At 47.8% G+C, this 21382-nt stretch overlaps 1 protein-coding gene across 1 annotated transcript; it reads right to left on the reverse strand.

Annotated features, from left to right (window-relative positions):
* Nucleotides 1-4136: 4136 nt before the first annotated feature.
* myt1b (myelin transcription factor 1b) lies at nucleotides 4137-20788 on the reverse strand. The gene is given in 15 exon segments (XM_056274233.1): nucleotides 4137-4277; nucleotides 5266-5409; nucleotides 5786-5889; nucleotides 5999-6090; nucleotides 7776-7997; nucleotides 8701-8784; nucleotides 9179-9241; nucleotides 10445-10513; nucleotides 11054-11116; nucleotides 12387-12541; nucleotides 14974-15234; nucleotides 20270-20350; nucleotides 20352-20471; nucleotides 20572-20763; nucleotides 20765-20788. Coding segments are annotated over 15 exon segments (1815 nt in total).
* Nucleotides 20789-21382: the final 594 nt, after the last annotated feature.

Below are 21382 nucleotides of genomic sequence, written 5' to 3' on the forward strand. Positions count from 1 at the left end.
AGAAAACCAAAGAACAGCTACGTGCCATCACTCAGTACCTTTAAGTAACAAAGGAGAAGAAAAAAACAACACTATTTGGGGGCACAGAATGGACCATAGGTTGCCTTTACCTTCTCAAAAGACAATTTTGGAAAAGTTGTGCGTCCTGGGATCTTGGTACGCATCGCAATCGACAAATTTCCCCAGGAAGTTCTAAAGGTGTCCTGCCATATCCAGTAGGTTTGAGAATATTGGGATGTTTGTGCATTTCATGAGAGGAAAAATACACTAACTGCATTGATCAATCAAGCAAGGGCATCAAAAGCTCCTTCCTGAGGAAAGGTCATCCAGGACATGAAAACAGAGGAGAAGCGGGTGGTCTTACAAGTCATAAAAAAGTCTTTGACATTCATCTGAGTGATGGACACATATTTATGTAGCAAACCAAGGGGGACATGGTTCAGCCTGGCAAATCTGTCTCCCCTCCCCCTCCCACACTCTGCAGCCTTGCAGTTTTCCCAGCAGGCTGTGCATCCAGCTGCAGGCTGTGCACGCATCCAGCTGCAGGCTGTGCGTCCAGCTGCAGGCGGTGCATCCAGCTACAAGCTGTGCATCCAGCTGCAGGTTGTCCATGCATCCAGCTGCAAGCTGTGCATCCAGCTGCAGGTTTTACATGCATCCAGCTGCAAGCTGTGCATCCAGCTGCAGGTTTTACATGCATCCAGCTGCAGGCTGTACATCCAGCTGCAGGTTTTACATGCATCCAGCTACAGGCTGTGGCCTCTGCAGCTCACCTGAGAACCAAACTCCACTTCCTGTGATTTGGTCAAAGTGTTTCGTTTGGAAAAGAGTATCATTTCCCATCTGCACACCCACAGTCTTTGACAAACGTGGGGTTGAATCGAGGAACCGACCACTGAACCAAAGAACCGTCTACATCGGAAATAATGTACACTTTTTTTTCTTTTACAAAGAACATCAACAACAGGTCAAATAAATAACACATGTCGTCACAGTCCCCCCAGCGGGGATGAATAAAATGTTATTTGCTGTTGGCCATGATCTGTAAAGTTTTTACAAGTCAAGATTCAAATGCTGGCTTTGTCGATGAATATTCAGAAAGTGCACGAAGGAGTTTCATTCTACATTGGCTAAAAGCACATTTACAACATGCCTTTGACATCAGAGTTACACAAAGGGTATTTAACTATACACGAGAATAGCCGCAACCAGTCACTCAAAGGCAGGTGTCACACCGAGTCTCTGATCAGCACATCATCTCACAATGGGCAGGCTTACCATAACAATACAACAACTGCACAATGTAGCCAAACACTATGTGCAGAACATTACCCAGAGGCATCTTCTTTTACTGTACATCAACTCACATGACATGTAGGAACAAAGAGCCAACCATCTAGCTTCAAACTGACAGTCATTTTTCAGATTCAGTAGTACAACACATACAGTAGTATTTCTTTTAACATTTCCATATTGAGGACAGAAAAAAATCCATAGAAAGAAAAAGGAAACCTATAAAATCATCTCAAAAGTATTGAACCGTATCAGTAATAATGCCTACTTGCCTTTAGTTTGGCTGAATGGTATTTGTAAAGCCACAGTTGAGCAGGTCTTGGTGATATTTAATAGGGTGTAACTGCTTCCCAATGACAACATCCCCCCGAATCTCTTCTATACAACTAGTGATCCTCCGATAAGCGAATACAAGAGAAGAAGAAGAGCAAGTCAACAAGTACACTGGAAAAATATACGTATGTTTATATTCATATATATATATGTATCTATATATATATATATATATATATAGAGAGAGAGAGAGCATCTTTAAATTCAGTTTATACAGAATGTATATAGAGTGTATTTATTATGGCCATCTTGGCTGAGAAATAAAGGCATCTGAAACAACCAGCACTCATGTGAAGCCGTGGTCTTCCTCACACCACACACAAGAGTTACATTGCAGAATGCGAAGAATCAGGAAAGAAAGCGCGGGTCTATTAGTGGCACTTTGTGCATCAAAAAATTAAAATCTACAGTAAGGCTACAAGGGTGTATATGCTCATTAGATATAAGTTTGTCAAAGGAGGCCATTGTATCCTTGAGGGTTGGACGTGTGTGTTCAGGCCCGTACGTCCAGCCTGGAACACTGCTGGGCAGCAGCTCCATAAAGGTACCATTTACTCATGAAACCAACACAAATAAAACAGATAAGAGAGATACATGTAAGTCATCAAAAGGCATTACGACAATATCTATGGGATTTTACAGACTTTTGGGGGGGGGGGGCGGGGGGGGCCAATGTTGGCCGCTACAAAGCGCTCGGGAGAGGTAAGGTTTTGAATTTTCACTCATGGCCTCTTTGTTTTTCTGGGTCTTGTTTGGTCTGATGGCAGCAGCCCCGCAGGACGGCTGACAGACAGGCCAGATGTGGAACACGACAGGGATGTCCGCGCCGGTGTGTCAGTGTCTATGGGCTGTACGTCTAGCTACGCCTACGGACTCACACACTTTTATAGACATCTGCTTTATTATTATTATTATTATTATTATTATCATTATCACTGAAATATTAGCAATGACTTTTTAAGACTACTCAGACTCAGCCTTCACATCACGCACATAAATAACGAAATAAATATACAACCATACCAAAGTCAGTTTCTTTCATTTAAGATAAATAATAAATTCTTTCTTTTTAAGCAGTGGGTTTCTGAACGCACCGTCAACAGAAACAACATAAACCACAAAGGACGAATCAACAAGAAACAAACAAACAACCAAAAAAAAAATTGGGTTTTTTTTTTACAATTATCAAAACTTTGTCAGTTATAAAATATCTTCACTTAAAAATGTCCTTAAAAAGCATTCAAAGAAAATAAGTGTGGTCAATTATCTATATAGCTTCTTAAAATATTGACGACAGACTCCTGAAGTCACGTTGAGCATGGACTTCAGTGGATATGCATTATTTCTTTTACAAAATAAAACGTAATAAATAGATTGATTCAAATAAATAAACATTGACAACATGATGGCAATAAATTACAATTTAAGAGTTCACAAATTTAAATAATCCATATATAACAATAGGTATTGTACCACAAAACTATCAATTGAAATGAAGTGCAATCTCTATGTAGATAAATACTATTGATATGACTAAGTGGAGTAGAAATGTGTGCATACTACTTCTAATGTGTCAGTCTGAAAGGGGAGAGGCTCCATCACGCCTCGCACTGCTCGTCTGGTGGCGGAGAGGCGCTCGGCAACCTGTTGTTTCTTTGCAGAACATAAGAGAAACGGAAGTGTTTTGCTGGAACTTGCTGGAAAGGAAATGTACACTGACGTGGGTGGACAGCGCTGTGTTGACGTGTTGGAGGAGGGACCCAGGTGACGTAAAGGTGAAAACATGTTCAGTGTATGCTTCCATATTGGTGGACAGCAACTGACACAGGCCAGCAGAGACGACTGTGTTCAAGCTTTCCTTGAGCGTAACAAATATAATTCACTGGCCTGCGTCCTCTTCACCCCGAGGAGCCAGATCCTCTGACGAGACGTCGTCGTCCCTGTCCCCCGTCCCTCCACCTCTCAGCAGAACTAAAGCACAAAGCGTTCGCATACGCTGGGCAACGGTGAGACCCCCACTGCCCCAGGAAAAGGGCTAAGGTCACAGAAGAGACAACAAGTAAACATAGAGCAAATTAAGTGCCTCAGATATATAGTGTCAGTCACCTTCTTGTTCCATCCATTCCTCTTTAAGTGATTTGGTTCTTGCTTCCTCTTCCTCCTTTCCTGTCCAACCCCAGCAGCAGCATCGTGTGGGTTTTGGTCACTCGTCACTTCCCGTCGTCTTCTTTAAAGAGGGTGATCCCTGGGTTGATTTTTTTTTAAGTCGCCATTTATTTAGATAAACCTGAATGCCCTTTATTATTTTTTTGTGTTTGAATTCTCTTTAAATATATTGAAGTCTCTCAATGTCCTCCCCCGTCTCCATCTTACACCCCATGTTCCACTTCTCCTGTTTTCTTGTGTGTGTGTGTGTGTGTGTGTGTGTGTGTGTGTGTGTGTGTGTGTGTGTGTGTGTGTGTGTGTGTGTGTGTGTGTGTGTGTGTGTGTGTGTGAGACATCAACCTCACTCAGACCTTGATGCCCTTCACGGCCTTGTTGATGCTCTCCAGGAGAGCCTTGTTCTCCGGGCTTTGGAAACAGTCCTTGTTAGTGTACATGTCGGTCAGGGTGTTCACATAGCTGTCAAAGTTCTGCTCGGTGATCGGCTCCTGCTGTGATGCAAACAACAACCAGTCTTTACTAAGAAAACAAATGGCCTTCATCGATCCCTATACGATGACGATTAATCTTTTTGTCGCTGATTGAGAGCTAATAATCACTTATAGCACATATATACATGACCGTGTGCTCACACCAAAAGCACCATGACGGCTAACAGCAGTTGCTCTTGTTGCTAGCTGTTCGCTGTTAGCCTCTTGGCGGTCACTGGGTACCCAGATAGCAAAATTGCTGTGGCCCAGACCTGTCCCACACCTGACACTTCATCCGTCCCACATACCGCATGGAATGATGGCACTTGGGTGGCCCACTCCCGTTTGCCAGATCTGGGCCAGGACCAAGCCATAGCAATGCTGCATGTGCCACATATTTGCCCAAGGTGGCCCATATTTGTTTTGTGATATCTGGGCCATATTCACCATTTACCACACGGGCCACTTCAGGGTCACATCTAGATTACATGTTGCCCAGAGCACCGCATCTTTGCCAAAAAAGGCCCACATTTGATTTGGCATATTTGGGCCATATTTGCTATTATACATGTGGGCCACTTCATGCTCACATCCATTTTGTCAAGGCCGCATCATTGCCTGAAGTGACCCACATCCAGATGCTATCTAGGCAATAGCCTATCAAGTTTGTAGTAGAGACATTACAGCAAGAAGAAATACCTGTCTGCAGTTTGTTGGTGCATCAGTGCACCATCACTGATTTGCATAAAGTTAACTTCAGCTCATCACCATATCTACACTTTGGGTGCTACAACATCAGCAGCTCTTCGTCACAAGCTCTTGTTGAATATGAATGACTTCTGCTACCGCTGCTGCTCATGATGCTTTTGGTGTGATCACAGGGTTAACATATCAAAATCATCAGACTGGATGTATAGGAGTGTATGTGAGTGAGTTCAGCACTGTGTGCATGCATGTTTGTCTGTGTTGGCATGTTCGGTTAGTGCTTATAAACACAACAACTGACCATATGAGGGAGGCGTATATTGGCCAGGCTGCGGATCAGGGCGTGGCTGAGACCGGACAGCTCCATAAACAGAGCCTCGTTCTGCTCTTCAATCATCTTGTTCTCATGCTGAATGTTCTTCAGATTCTTCTCCATGGAGGAGATCTGCAGCACACAGCAGCTACACTTAGATGGCATGACTATGACTATGACTGCAGATAGCTACAGCTAGAGCTACATTACAGTTCTGAATTAGGAAAACCCTTATGTACAAACTAAGAATAGACAAAGGGTGCAGAGACATCTATAATGGGGGACAATTAACATGTAAATTTAGTGGATAAACCCGCTACTGGCATCACATATTAATTGTTCTGCACAGATCAAATAATTGATATTGGAAATATAATATATGTACGAATAAATGTATGAAAATATATATATTGTCATTAGAATTGGATTTGTGTTAGTTTTTATCATTGTCTCAAGATGAAATCTAAAGTTCTACCCATCGTTTGAGGGTAAAAAGAGTAACACACACCTGAGTCTGCAGATTGACCATGTCAGCTTCCATTTCATTGTTAGACTCGCTGAGGTCATTAATCTCCTTGTTGAGCTGCTTGATGTCCTCATCATTATCCAGAACTACAGAGGTGGACCACAGAGAGAGCTACTTTAGAATAGACAATAAAATAAACAAACAAGCCAATACAAACACATCAAGCTGCTGATACATTTTCCCACGGTCTCTTACCATCACTGGCTCTGAATTTGGTACTTAAGTAATCTTCTGCAGGGAACTTTGCCTTCTTCTTAGCAAAGGAAGCTCTTGGGCATCCTGAGAGGCTGAAGGTAGGAGTGACACAGAGAGTGTTACTACTAGTTACCCTGAGGCAATATACAGGTATGAATACGGTCTGAAATACTGTAGTTAGTTCTGAGAGACTAGATACAGAGAGGTTGATTTTTACACTGAATTTTACACTCTATCACAACAGAGAGATCGGAACTAAGGCTATCAGCTAGAATAACTGTTTCTCATTTAATGAATGTGTTGGACTTCAACACCATGAATGCCAAGCACTGATCTGTTGATGGCAGCTGACTCTGGGCTCTCAACCATACTTTTCCTTCTTGATATGAGTGCAGCCTTTGACCCCATCTCACATAACATCCTCCTAGAGAGATTAGCTCCCATGGGAATAACTGGCACCCCCCGTGACTGGTTTAGATCATATCTTTCTGGCCACACTCAGTTTCTCCAACTTAAAAAATTGAGATCACAGTCCTTTCCTGTTACTACCGGTGTTCCCCAGGGCTCTGTATTGGGACCCCTCCTATTTATTATTTACCCATTACCTCTTGGCCACATTTTCAGGAAATTTGGCATTCAATTTCACTGCTACACGGATGACACCCAGCTTTATCTATCCACCAAGCCTACCTCTACTCTTCCACCTACTTCCCTTTCTGACTGCATACTAGAAATTAAATCCTGGTTTTCATACCAATTCCTCAAACTTAAAAGTGATAAAACTGAGGTCCTCTTAGTAGGCACTAAATCTACTTTGGCTAAACCTGATAGTTTTTCTGTAACTATTGACAATTCTATAGCTCCTCCATCACCTCACGTTAAGGGTCTGGGTGTCATTTTGGACAGCACATTATCTTTTGAGGCTCACATCAACAATGTTACTCAGTCTGCATACTTCCACCTATGCCATATTAATCGTCTTCACCCATCACTTAGACCTAACAGCACCGCCATAATCATTCACACCCTGGTTACATCCCGTACTGACTACTGCAATTCTGTCCTCTTTGGTCTTCCTCTCAAGTGTCTTCATAAACTTCAGTTGGTCCAGGATTCAGTTGCCCGTATCATTACCAGAACTCCTTCCATAGATCATATCACTCCTGTTCTTCAGCAACTCATTGGCTCCCTGTTAAATACTGTATTGACTTCAAGGTCCTGCTTCTCACCTTTAAGGCCCTTAATAACCTAGCTCCTTCATATCTTTCCGAACTCCTTCATATCCGCACGCCCTCCCACACTCTCAGATCCTCTTCTGCCTTCCAACTCACTACAGTATCGGCCTGCTGGACTACCATGGGGTCCAGAGCCTTCAATCATTCTGCCCCCCCCCCACCTTTGGAACTCTCTCCCACAAGACATTCACAACACTGACTCTCTTTCAACCTTCAAATCCCATCTCAAAATGCATCTTTTCAAACTGGCATATTCAGTCTGATCCACGGCTCATTGAGTTTTGTGCAGATGATGATTTTATACTTATCTGTTGTGTTAACTTTTTATTGTCTACCCTGCTTTGTTCTGATTTTATGCTGTCTGATGCAGTGCTGATTGTTTTTTACTGTCTTCTGTAAGGTGTCCTTGAGTGCTTTGAAATGCACCCACAAATAACGTGTATTATTATTATTATTATTATCATTTACTTCTCAGCTCAAGACTTGAGTTGAATACATTTGCTCCTCACGGGGTAAATGTATTCCAGGTTCACAAGACCTACCTGCGATGTGTGAGAAAACTGCCGTTGGCGTGTCCAGAGCCGTCACAGCCCGGGGTGGGACAGGTGGGCCCCTCGGTCTTGAAAGCCTTCCAGCTGAAAGGAGTGCCATTCAGCAGGCCCTCCTTCTGCCTGCGGGCGGCCAGTGGGCAGCCATAAGCACTGCGATGGGTGGCATACTTCCCGCTGATGTGGCCCAGGCTGTCGCAGCCTGGTACGGGGCATCTGCTGGGGGGGACAGGGAAACGTGGCAACAACAAAGAAGAAGAAAGAAGATAGAAAGAGAACGAGGGAGCAGTGAAGAGGGAGAGAGGAAGGAGGGAAGAGGAAAGGTGTTAGCAGAGAGAGACATGGATGCATCGAGAACCAGACAGAGCAATGGTAAGACCGGATAGAAACATATACGGTATGAAATGTAGAGGACATTGAGAACATCATCATAAATGCTGAAGTTATGCATGCTACTTTGAGGGATCAAGAGCGATAGTGCAACAAAATATTTCTGTTGGACCAAGTCCGTTTTACAAAATCAGTCTTTGTTTGACATTACTGTACTGTGCAATGAAGAATACTACAGAGGCAAGAGCTAGCTAGCTAGCAAGCAGGCACAAAACAAACACTGAGGTATTGCACAGGCCATGATCAACAGCTGCTGACCCAACATCAGTTTGTGTAATTGCAAAATGAAGTCCATATTTGCAATGTCTTGGCAATCTAAGCTACAATACTCTACCATGAACTATAATGAACGGCGTCCGCTTCGGCAGGTAATAGTAATTTCCCGTGTGTAGGTGACAGATTTTGTGGGGCGTGTCACTGCCTCTGAGTGTGATTCAGAGTGACTGTCATCTTTCACTTTTACTGCATTTAGCTTTTACAGTCAAGTCCCCCTAAAAGCAGATATTATGACTTTCAGGGAAGTACGAACTTTAAGAGCTCGGAGTCCTCCTGGTTGTCCTTGGTAGGAGTTGTTTTAATTCCACTTTTCTTGGCACGCGGGCACCCAGACAGACTGAAAACAGAAAGTACGGAGTTGATAACACAAGGTTGGAAAAAGGCTTTAACAAGATGTCACCTTTATCTGGAGCTGCTGGTGTCGTTTGTTTGACAGAGAGATGGAACATTATAGGGACGTGTACAGGCAGAGGTTGAGGAGCTACGTAATTTATTTTTTTCAATTCCACAGGGAGGTAAAAAACTTAAAATGACAAAGGCATGGCCAAAAATCGTACCATGGAAAAAGTGCAGAAATGTGTGGTCCCTTTCTGATACTGGCACAATCTGTCTCTAGACTTCTCTAGCCATGTATGCATTTGTATAATGGTTTGAGTGTGTGTGCATGTGTGTGTGTGTCTATTTTTTTTCTTTTTGCATGCAGTTTTGTGTGTGCCTTTGTGATTTGTTACCTTCTGTGGGAGGCGTAGTTTCCTGTGATGTGACCTGAGCCATCACATCCCGGAGTAGGACACCTAGGAGACGACAGAGCAACGTCTGTCATTGAATGCCGGACTACGGAGAGCACATGAGTCGCTGGGTGTTTTGAGTCAGAGTAAAGTGCAGCTTGTTGTGTTCATGAAGTGCAGAGTCCTCATGTAAGCACTGTGTGAATGTTCTCTTTGTGCGTGAGGCCGTAAACGCTGGACTGAACGGCACAGAAACAGCAAAGGCCTTCAAGGTCACTTCACGCTCATATCAAGTCTATTCTTGGGGGGGGGGGGGTTTGGGGGGGTTTCCCTCTTTTTCTCCCCAGTTGTACTTGGCCAATTACCCCACTCTTCCGAGCCATCCCGGTCGCTGCTCCACTCCCTCTGCCAATCCGGGGAGGGCTTCAGACTTCCACATGTCTCCTCCGATACATGTGGAGTCACCAGCCGCTTCTTTTCGCCTGACATTGAGGAGTTTCACCAGGGGGACGTAATGCGTGGGAGGATCGCGCTATTACCCCCACTCCCCCCACTCCCCGGAACAGGTGCCCCAACCGACCAGAGGAGGCGCTAGTGTGGCAACAACCGGGATACATACCCACATCCGGCTTCCCACCCGGAGACACGGCCAATTGTGTCTTTAGGGACCGAACAAGCGGAGGTAACACGGAGATTCAAACTAGCGATCCCTGTGTTGGTACGCAACGGAACAGACCGCCAAACTACCCGGATGCCCCGATGCACTGGATGCTTTGAGTCAGAGTACAGTGAAACATGATCTATTCCTGGGATGCTCGTTCTCATTGTGCGCGAGGCCGTAAATGCTGGATCTGAACGGCACAGAAACGGCAAAGGCCTTCAAGGTCACTTCCCGCTCGTGTCGAGTCTATTCTGGAGCTGTTGATAATAAATGTCTTCATTCGCATTTTTAAAACTGAACATTGCTTTGAAATACACAGTATGTACATGTGACTATCTGCCTGTCTGTAGAGGGAATGTCACAGGAGGAAACGTGTTGTGAGTGTTAGTTGGAATTCTGTCCCGGTAAAGGATTAAAATGAGAGTTAATGCAGTCAGCACGAGAGGCCGAGGAAACGTGGCGACAGACACAGCAGCAGTAGGCAGTAGCTAGTGGCAACAGGATATAAACATCAGCGGCACGCGGCTCTCCGGTGCTCGCTGGTGCCCATAGCCGTGCACTGAAGTGGCAGGTGAATAGGCGGTACAGGTGTAGTAGAGCAGACATACTTGAGTTCAGCAGTGTGGGCCGCCATGAGGGACCGAAGGCTCTTATCAGCAAGAGGACACCCAGATAGACTGAAGGGGGGGGGGAGAGAACAGGGGATGGGAGGGAGGGAGGGAGAGAGAGAGAGAGAGAGAGAGAGAGAGAGAGAGAGAGAGAGAGAGAGAGAGAGAGAGAGAGAGAGAGAGAGAGAGAGAGAGAGAGAGGAAGGAAGGAAAGGAAGAAGAGGAATAAGTAAGCAAATGTGAGCAGATTGAAAAGGAGAAAAAAGGGAAAGATGAGAGTGAGGGGAAAATCAAGAATGCGAGGCGCACCAAGGCCATTTAGGAAAAGGACAGGTGGCAAAGAAGACCGTAAATTACTGATGCATATCAAAGTCATTTTGCGACTTCGGTTCCAATGCTCATGCTTTATTATCGCCTCAGGCGGGTCAGCATCACAGAAAAAAAGTAGGTGGAGTAGTTGTGGTGCGCCTGACATGGACTGGGGAGTGCAGGAGGCAAACAGAATAGTCTCAATGAATCAAACTTTCTATATACAACGAACACACCACCACTAGTATGTACCAGTTTGGTGAATCTGTGGTGATGTGGTGAATCTGGTGTAGTGTGTACCTGCGATGGGATGCATAGTTTCCTGTAATGTGGCCACTGCCATCACAACCAGGAGTGGGACACCTGCAGAAGACAGGAAATAACTGGTTACGAATATCTGAACATCTAACATCTACTACTTCTACTACTACTACTACTGCTGCTGCTGCTGCTGCTGCTGCTGCTGCTGCTACTTTCGGCGGCTCCCTTTACGGGGCGCCACAGCGGATCATCCGTTTCCATCTCTTCCTGTCTTCTGCATCTTCCTCTGTCACACCAGCCACCTGCATGTCCTCCCTCGCCACATCCATAAACCTCCTCTCTGGCCTTCCTCTTCTCCTCTTCCCTGGCAGCTCCATATTCAGCATCCTTCTTCTAATATACTCAGCATCTCTCCTCCACACATGTCCAAACCATCTCAATCTTGTCTCTCTTGCTTTGTCTCCAAACCGTCCAACCTGAGCGGTCCCTCTAATATACTCGTTCCTAATCCTGTCCTTCTTCATCACTCCCAATGAAAATCTTATCATCTTCATCTCTGCCACCTCCAGCTCCACCTCCTGTCTTTTCATCAGTGCCACTGTCTCCAAACCATACAACACATCTAACATCTAACATCTGAAGATTTTGTACACTGAAAAATAAATACAACCTCACGTCTTGTCCTTTAAATCAACACAGCAACTACGAAAACACCATCTGTCACAAATGCTTCCCGAACAGCTTTGATTTTCTGTTTTTCCACACGTGTCAATAAACTAATAAAGTTGTTTTACGAGTTGTTTGGTCACCATTAAAAAAGAAACATGTACGACAAATTCAGATACTGTGTGAAAAGGCCTTAAAGTATGACAGTAGTAAACACTACTTTTTTAGACCCCCCCCCTCCCCAATTGTTTTTGGCCAATTACCCCACGCTTGCAAGCCGTCCCAGTCTCTGCTCCACCCCCTCTGCCGATCCGGGGAGGGCTGCAGACTACCACATGCCTCCTCCCATACATGTGGAGTCGCCAGCCGCTTCTTTTCACCTGACAGCGAGGAGTTTCACCAGGGGGACGTAGCGCGTGGGAGGATCACGCTATTCCCCCCCAGTTCCCCAGCTCCCCTTCCCCGAACAGGCACCCCGACCGACCAGAGGAGGCGCTAGTGCAGCGACCAGGACACATACCCACATCCCACCAGCAGACATGGCCAATCGTGTCCGTAGGGACGCCCGACCAAGCCGGAGGTAACACGGGGATTCGAACTGACGATCCCCGTGTTGGTGGGCAGAAGAATAGACCGCTACGCCACCAGGACGCCCTGATGGACAGTTGTTCTTTTTATGTCTTTGTCCATCCTCCCATTCACTTACAAGAGCAGATCTTTCTTGCTGTCCTTGGACTGGAACTTGACTTTGAAACTTGGGGACGTGACCTCCCCCGGATACTTTCTCTCCTCCAGACACTCCTGCATCATGTCGCTGTCCTCCGGGTCAGACGAGGCGAAAGACTGGCCCGTGTGCTCCATCTGAACAGGGAAGGAAACAAATAGAGGACTAACACACCTGGATGATGCGGCCGGGCAGAGCCGGCCCAAGGCTTAAGCAAACTAAGCAGTCGCTTAGGGCCCCCGCGCCAGCAGGGGGCCCCCAAGAGCGTTTGAAATATGAAACACGACAGTTGATAAATACTGTAAACTACTAATAATACACGTTAGCCCATAGCTAATGGGTCTGACCCTTTAGCCGAGCGGTTAGCGATGTCGCCTTGTGGTGCAGTACTCCCCGTATCGAATCTCGCACCGGACAAGAAAATAATCGGTTATAATACATGTTTTTGTGTGTGTGTGTGTGTGTGTGTGTGTGTGTGTGATATATCATATCAGTAGTAATCACCAAAAAAACAAAAAAATCAATATTTTGATATCATGTCGTTAACAGACTGACGAATTAATGCTACCGGTTTAATCAAACGACGATTTTAAGGAGAACGATAAATTAAAGCACTTTATTTTGGGATATTTTCTGAACCATTAGCACACATTTGAACGCCGTAGTTTTCCCAAAAAGGTTTTATTCAGCTACATATTCTTTAATCTTTATTGTTATAGTGTTAGATGGTAGAAGTTCCTCGTGTTCTTTGTATGTCATTATTTAAGCTTCTATTTCATTTATTTAATATCGCCTGTCTTTGCATTTGCATTTTATTTAAGAAAATAATTTATTTCTTTGTTACTGTTCTGCACTTTTGCACAGTTCAAAAGCGATTAAAGTAGTTAACTTGTTCAGTAGATGCATTGTCTGCTGGTTTATTTTAAGACTTTCCAGCACAGTGGGAAGTCATGTCAGTGGTGTGGTAACGATCAAGCATGGACATAATATAGTCGGTGGTGGGAGATGGGTTTAGCGGGGGGAGGGGGGGGACAAATCAAATTCTGCTTAGGGCCTCATAAAGCCTTGGGCCGGCTCTGAGGTTGAGGATGGATTTACTCTGGCATGCACACGGTAGAGGCTAGTTCCCATCGATGCAGAGAACGGAAATGGACTAGAGAACGGTCAACTGAGCATGCGCGAAACGCCTCTACCGTGCCTCCACACGCCCCGCGTAGCATTCAGGCGCTATGATTCTAGGAAGACCCACCCCTACTCTGCGTCTGATTAGCTAACTTTAACCCTAACCCCGCCCTAACCCTAACCTTAACCTACCCAAACAACGGAGGCGACGAGTACTTGCGCATGCTCAGTTGACCGTTCTCTGCATCGACGGGAACTAGTCTCTACCGCATGGGTACGCTTCAATCGGCCCCGAGCTGGCCTGGACTCTGCACATGATCCACAGTTTCCTCGGCGGTCTTTCATCCAATAGCAACCAGCTCAAAGGGGGCATATCGCCACCTACCGTACCGGAGGCAGACATACTTCCGTCAATAAATCGAGTCTCCCCCGGTTCTTGTATACTGGGACAACGACAGTAGTCCAATTACGGGGCCTAATCGGGCTGTAACCGTAGCTCATGCACTTCACTGTGCATGTAAACGTGGCCGCTGCTGATGCTTGTGAGCTCTGTGCTTTATCGTGCAGCGCGTTGCGGTTTGAGGACTGGTCTGGTCCTCACAGTGCCCACCCCGGCCTGTGGCCTCCATGTTCAGCACACTCCAGAATGTGAACTTTGAAAAGTATTGTGTGGCGCGTTCTCTACTTTTATCTCTTTTCTTATTCTTTGTAGACAAGTCGAGCTTCCAAATGCAGAGGGTGTCCTCATCAAAAATTAATATTCAAGGTCCTTTGTATTTCTTTTGAAAAAGTTCAAAGGAGTGAAAATTACCATATGCCAAAGCTAGGATGGTGCAATGCACCTGACACCACCTGCGATGCAGTTAACAATGTCTTTAACTTGTACAGTAACTGTCTCAATCCAGCCGGATGAATGAATAATGGAAAGAGGGAACGTGATTAGGAGGAAGATAAAGAAGTAAGACCAACATGAAAAGAAATCTCTGTCAAGGGGCAAGTTCTTTGTTGATATTTGTGTAATGTATGTTGATTTATGCATGCATGTATATCTATGGGCACGGTGGCTCAGTGGTTAGCGTGGTGGCCTCGCAGCAAGAAGGTCCTGGGTTCGAGCCCCAGGGTAGTCCAACCTCGGTGATCATCCCGGGTCGTCCTCAGTGTGGAGTTTGTATGTTCTCTGCGTGGGTTTCCTCCGGTTTCCTCCCAAAGACATGTAGGTCAGGTGACTCGGCCGTACTAAATTATGTATGTGTGTGTGTCTCCCCGCCTGCCGCCCAATGACTGCTGGAATAGGCTCCAGCATCCCTGCGAGCAGGATGGATGGATGATGGATGTTTCTGTATTTACGATTTACACTAAGACAATGAATTACGTTTCTGTAAATGCAATCCAACCATTTGCATCCAGGCCTGCACATTTTATTTATGCTTAGTGTTACTGGACTGACCTCATCCAGGTCCTCCTCCCGTTGGCGGTTGGGTTTGGTGTAGTCCAGAGGTCCCTCCCACTCCTCCTGCTTGTAGCCATGGCCGAGGTGCGGCGATGTCATCCCACTGCTTCCACCGTGATGAAGCGAGGAAGAGGATGAGGATGAAGGGTCTGGGGATCGAACACCGATGCTGGCGCCTGACAGGCTGCCCTCCCGTTTGATGGGCTTCTTCATGCTCAGGTCTAGGGTTCCATTTTCATCCACCTCAATGTCCATGTCCTGCAAAGGTAACATGGCCATTTCTGTTATCAGGATTGAGGGGGCATCACATCACGTCACATCACATCACATCGCATCGCATCGCATCGCATCGCGTCACGTCACGTCACGTCACGTCACGTCACGTCACGTCACATTTTGTCCTCAGCTTTTCTTACAACATGTAGCCCAAAGCCCAAAAGTCGGTTATGAAATCTCCTTTAACGTCTTAAGCGTCACTGGGGTGATGCCAAACGCTATAACAAACAAGGAGGATCTGGGAGAGGCTCCAGCACCCCCGCGACCCTGAGAGCAGCATAAGCGGTTTGGAGAATGGATGGATGGATGGATGGATGGATGGATGGAGAGATCTAGGGAATGACAGGGTTAATAACTGACCATGGAGACGTGATTAATGTGATAATGTAGAGGGGATTATGACCCTTTAGGAGAATACATATGGGTATAAATAACTGCTACAGTTTTCTCAGACTGCTCAATCTGTATGACAATAAGGTCTGTATGATGATGATGATGATGACTATGGTGACAAAAATTATTATGATAACGACAACAACGACGATGATGACGACGATGGTTTTAACTACCCTCTTGAGGACATCTTGATGCAGTATTTCTGACGTCATACCTCTTGACAGCTGCGGTCAGCGTATGATTGGTTCAACGGTGGAAATTGTTTATACGGTGGAAGTGGTCCCGATAAATCCTTCTATAAATCTGTACTTGGCAAGCGGATTTGCATAATATTCTACACTTGCAAGAGGAGGCAAACCACCTCCACCCTCTTCTAAATTTGCTACCCTGGCATCCCTCGTGTAAATAAGAAGCCAAACCAATTTGTAGTTAACACAGTCGCACAAACGTGCAAAATGAGTTGCCAGTGAGTGATGCAGGAGTTAAGGCACAACCTGCCTGCTCGGTCCAGTAACAACATTCAAAATGCGCTGACCACACTGACCAGCAGCGGGCTGCACCCATCCGCTGCCTGCCATTGCATTGGCAAGTGAACAGAGGGAGAGGAGCGAGAGGGGCCAAGTTCTCAGCGCTCATCTAAAATGGGATTTGTAGTGGCTGGTCAAGGACCAGAGAAATCAAAGCACGTGATGGGAGAGGAGGACACGAGAGCCGATCCCAACAACGTCCCTGGTTGATTAGCTCGGTATTCCTGTGTCTCAGTGATGCACTTCAATCGAGCTTTGAGTCCGATTCCAAATCAGTTCCCCGGCTTATCTGCACAGTGACGCCGAGCTACTAAACGCTGCTCCTGGACCAGTGCCCTGCCGTCCTTCCGGAGCATTAATCTGCACTTTCATCCCCCGGAAACCATCCCGGGGTGTGGAAACATGATGAAGCAGTCACCCCGAGAGCCAAAGAAAGCTTCACAAAGCACAATATGGGGGGAGTGGTGGTCCAGTCACACCTTCTGTGCACGGACAGTGAAAAGAAGGCGGGGGGGGGGGGACGAGGAGAAGCTATAGAGAGACAGGCCACAAGGTACAGGAGGTGAAGAGAGGGAAACAGAGTATGGGAAAGAGAAAGAAAGAAAGAAAGAAAGAAAGAAAGAAAGAAAGAAAGAAAGAAAGAAAGAAAGAAAGAAAGAAAGAAAGAAAGAAAGAAAGAAAGAAAGAAAGAAGGTAATGTAATGGTCTATTTCTATTCCGTTGCACACCAGCATGGAGATCGGGGGTTCGAATCCCCGTGTTACCTCCGGCTTGGTCGGGCGTCCCTACAGACACATTGGCCGTGTCTGTGGGTGGAAACCCGGATGTGGGTATGTGTCCCGGTCGCTGCACTAGCGCCTCCTCTGGTCAGTTGGGGGGCGCCTGTTCGAGGGGGAACTGGGGGGAATATCGTGATCCTCCCACGCGCTACGTCCCCCTGGTGAAACTCCTCACTGTCAGGTGAAAAGAAGCGGCTGGTGACTCCACATGTATGGGAGGAGGCATGTGGTAGTCTGCAGCCCTCCCCGGACCGACAGAGGGGGTGGAGCAGCGACCGGGACGGCTCGGATGGATGGGGGAACTGACTGGATACAATTGAGGAGAAAAAAGAAAGAAAGAGTGGCGTGGGTGGAGGAAGAGGGTGGCTGATCCATCCGGAAGATAATAAAAAGGCTACCTGGTCGAAAATAATGCAGGCAGCTGGCAGTCAGCCATCCAGCCACAACATGAAAAGTGGGAGGGATGAAAAGATGAAGGAGGAAGGGAGGAGGTGATGCAACTACATTTCAATACCATTCTGTCCCTGTAAGCCAATGCTCCCCTGATATATTCACTCACATTTAATGAGCTGAGGACCAATAAAAGAGGAGAGGAGAGGGTAGAAGGAGAGAGGAAGAGAGGAGGGGAGGAGAGGACAGTAGAGGAGAGGACAGGAGAGGAGGAGAGGAGGAGAGGACAGGAGAGGAGAGGAGAGGAGAGGAGAGGAGAGGAGAGGAGAGGAGAAGAGGACAGGACAGGACAGGACAGGACAGGAGGAGAGGCGAGGAGGGGAGGAGAGGACAGTAGAGGAGAGGACAGGAGAGGAGGAGAGGAGGACAGGAGAGGACAGGAGAGGAGAAGAGGAGAGAAGGAGAGAAGGAGGAGAAGAGAAGAGAAGAGAAGAGAAGAGAAGAGAAGAGAAGAGAAGAGAAGAGAAGAGAAGAGAAGAGAAGAGAAGAGAAGAGAAGAGAAGAGAAGAGAAGAGAAGAGAAGATGACAGGAGAGGAGAGGAGAGGAGAGGAGGAGAGGAGAGAAGTAGAGAAGGAAAGGACAAGACAGGACAGGACAGGACAGGAGGAGAGGAGAGGAGCGGAAGAGAGGAGAGAAGAAGAGAGGAGGAGAGGAGGACAGGAGAGGACAGGAGAGGAGAAGAGGAGAGAAGGAGAGGACAGGACAGGACAGGAGGACAGGAGAGGACAGGAGAAGAGAGGAGGAGAGAATGAGAGGAGAGGATGAGGAGAGAAGGAGAGAAGGAGGAGAAGAAAAGAGAAGAGAAGAGAAGAGAAGATGACAGGAGAGGAGAGGAGAGGAGAGGAGGAGAGAAGTAGAGAAGGAGAGGACAAGACAGGACAGGACAGGAGGAGAGGAGAGGAGCGGAAGAGAGGAGAGAAGAAGAGAGGAGGAAAGGAGAGTAGAGGAGAAGAAATAGAGGAGAGGACAGGACAGGAGAGGAGAGGAGGAGAGGATATGGGAGAACAGGAGATGAGGAGAGAGGAGGAGAGAAGGAGAGGAGAGGAGAGGAGAGGAGGAGAAGGAGATGAGAGGAGGAGAGGAGGAGAGAGGAGGAGAGGAGAGGAGAGGAGAGAAGGAGATGAGAGGAGGAGAGAGAGAAGAGAAGAGAAGAGAAGAGAAGAGAAGAGAAGAGAAGAGAAGAGAAGAGAGAGAAGAGAAGAGAGAAGAGGAGGACCGGAGAGGAGAATAAATCGTGGGCTTCGACACGGAGTCGTCACTCGAGTCGCCTCCTGCAGTGCTCTCTATCTGCTCTCATCTCTCCAGCTGTTGCCCTCCAACGTTTCAGTCGGCGCTACAATCAGATAACACAATCTGCGTCTCCCAGAACAGCAGCGGGAGGAGGAGGAGGAGGAGCGGATGTTGGTGTATTGACAGCACAGTTAGAATAACAAAAAGCCCCGAGTGGAGCTGCTGGACCGCGGGGACCCGCTGGGGTGCGTCTGAAGAAGGATGCTGCTGTTGGTTCTCCCTCATTATAAAACGCTTTGCTCAGAGTCGGGTGTCGGTCTGCTGGGGGTGTGACGCAAAGCAGCACGCGGTAGAAGACGGCCTGCCGGACTGGATGACTGCTGCTGCTGCCTGTTTCCTCCGCCATCAAAACCCCAGAACCCCATCACCGCCCCTGCTGCCTGTTTCCTCCGCCATCCAAACCCGAGAACCCCATCACCGCCCCTGCTGCCTGTTTCCTCCGCCATCCAAACCCGAGAACCCATCACCTCCCCTGCTGCCTGTTTCCTCCGCCATCCAAACCCGAGAACCCCATCACCGCCCCTGCTGCCTGTTTCCTCCGCCATCCAAACCCGAGAACCCCATCACCGCCCCTGCTGCCTGTTTCCTCCGCCATCCAAACCCGAGAACCCCATCACCTCCCCTGCTGCCTGTTTCCTCCGCCATCCAAACCCGAGAACCCCATCACCGCCCCTGCTGCCTGTTTCCTCCGCCATCCAAACCCGAGAACCCCATCACCGCCCCTCGCTTGGCTGGGTTTCATCCCCGCAAGGCGTGTACTGTCTGCAGGGATGTACGTGGACCGGCTAATCCAGCACGAGGTCTACGTAAAACGCACACGAGGAAGTGGTCCCGGGTACGACGTTAAACTGCAACCGTCGGGTCGCCGGCGACTAAACCGGCACCCCCACTTCGACCCCTTGGGTCGTTGTGAGGAGGGTGTGTGGACCCCCAGCAGGATTCCACAGATTTGCGGAACTGATGGTGATGATGATGATGATGACGATGAAGAGGCAAAGAAGCACCCGGCTCTTAGCGGAGTGCAGTGTATTAACCTGCTGATATCATGGTCACTTCACAAACAATCACAATGATAGCGTTCACTGATTTATTTACCCCACTCTTCCGACCCGTCCCGGTCCCTGCTCCACCCCCTCTGCCGGTCCGGGGAGGGGCTGCGGACTACCACATGCCTCCTCCCAATACAGCCGCTTCTTTTCACCTGACAGTGAGGAGTTTTAACCAGGGGGACGTAGCGCGTGAGAGGGTCACGCTATTCCCCCCAGTTCCCCCTCCCCCACGAACAGGCGCCCCCGGCCGACCAGAGGAGGCGCTAGTTGCAGCGACCAAGACACATACCCACATCCGGGCTTCCCACCCGCAGACACGGCCAACTGTGTCGGTAGGGACGCCCGACCAAGCCGGAGGCAACACGGGGATTCGAACCGGCGATCCCCGTGTTGGTAGGCGATGGAATAGATTGCTACGTTATACAATTTTTAACGAACACCCTCCAGCCAATCAGAAGCCAGTACACTTCGTGGCCATGGTATGAACCCCATGTAATGCTCCTCTGAAGGTGGGCCGGTGCTTACTTTGTGGTGCTGCTTGGTGCTGAGGTTCTCGGGTTTCTCCCAGCAGCGCGTGGACAAGTTTAGGATGGCGGTGGCGGCCATGGTGAGCAGCTTCAGCATCATGGGAATAGTCGTAGGCCGAGGAGGAGGAAGAGGAGCTCTTCCCATAAGCGTGGAGACTCAGGCTTGGCGACGATGACTTGGGGGAACGACGCGGGCTTGGCTGCAAATGGAGACGCAAAAAAAATAAAATAAAATAAAATGCACAGTTCCTGCACACGGGACCCTAAAGAAAGACCACATATAGTGCCTCCTGCTCCTGCCATACTTTTGAGGGATTTGGGTGAGGTTTCGCTGGTGGACATCTTTGGAGCGAGCATGCGCTTTCCAAACACTTGAACGTCAAAGCTGGCATAATCGAAGGACACCTTGGAGTACTTCTCCAGCTCCTTGGCCAGGTTGGCACGGGGCGTGGTGGGAACCATGTTGGGCCTGTAGCTCCCGTATTGTGGCACCGTCCAGCTGCTTCACAAAACACATGGGCCTGCCAGGAGAGAGACATGAAGCCGGTGAAGGGAGGGAGCGCGAATAAGAAAAAAGAGTTGTCTGGCAAAGAATTGAAAAGAGAATTGATGCAATAAAACGAGACATGACGAGAAGGAGGACAGTAATAGAGAGCAAGGCAAAACGAGAGAATAAGGGAGACTGAAGGAAAGATAGTAGAAGAGGGGCAACAGTGTACTTAGCGGGAGTACAGAGGGATTAAGAGCTCTCTTATCAGCGGAAGGCACATTTGCAGGTTGTACAGCGCTCCAGCATGGAATTTATGAGCTTTAAGCCTCTCGTTTCCTGAAGAGCTCAGTTTCTGTCAAACCTGTTGGCCACACTCCACTGATATACTGCACGGGAGAGGGGCAGAGAGGGAGAGCTGGGGGGGGGGCAGAGATAGAGGGGGGGAGAGAGAGAGAAAGAGACAGTTAAGAGGAGGAGAGAGGGGGAGGGGAGAAGGAGGGGGTGAGAGAGAGGGGGAGAGGGACAGGGAGAGAGAGGAGAGGAGAGAGGTGAGGTGGAGATAGAGAGGGAGAGAGGGGAGGGGGAGGGAGAGAGAGGGGAGAGAGGGTGAGAGAGAGAGGG

Source organism: Lampris incognitus, chromosome 2, assembly GCF_029633865.1.
Source record: "Lampris incognitus isolate fLamInc1 chromosome 2, fLamInc1.hap2, whole genome shotgun sequence".
In the NCBI taxonomy this organism is placed as follows: Eukaryota; Metazoa; Chordata; class Actinopteri; order Lampriformes; family Lampridae; genus Lampris; species Lampris incognitus.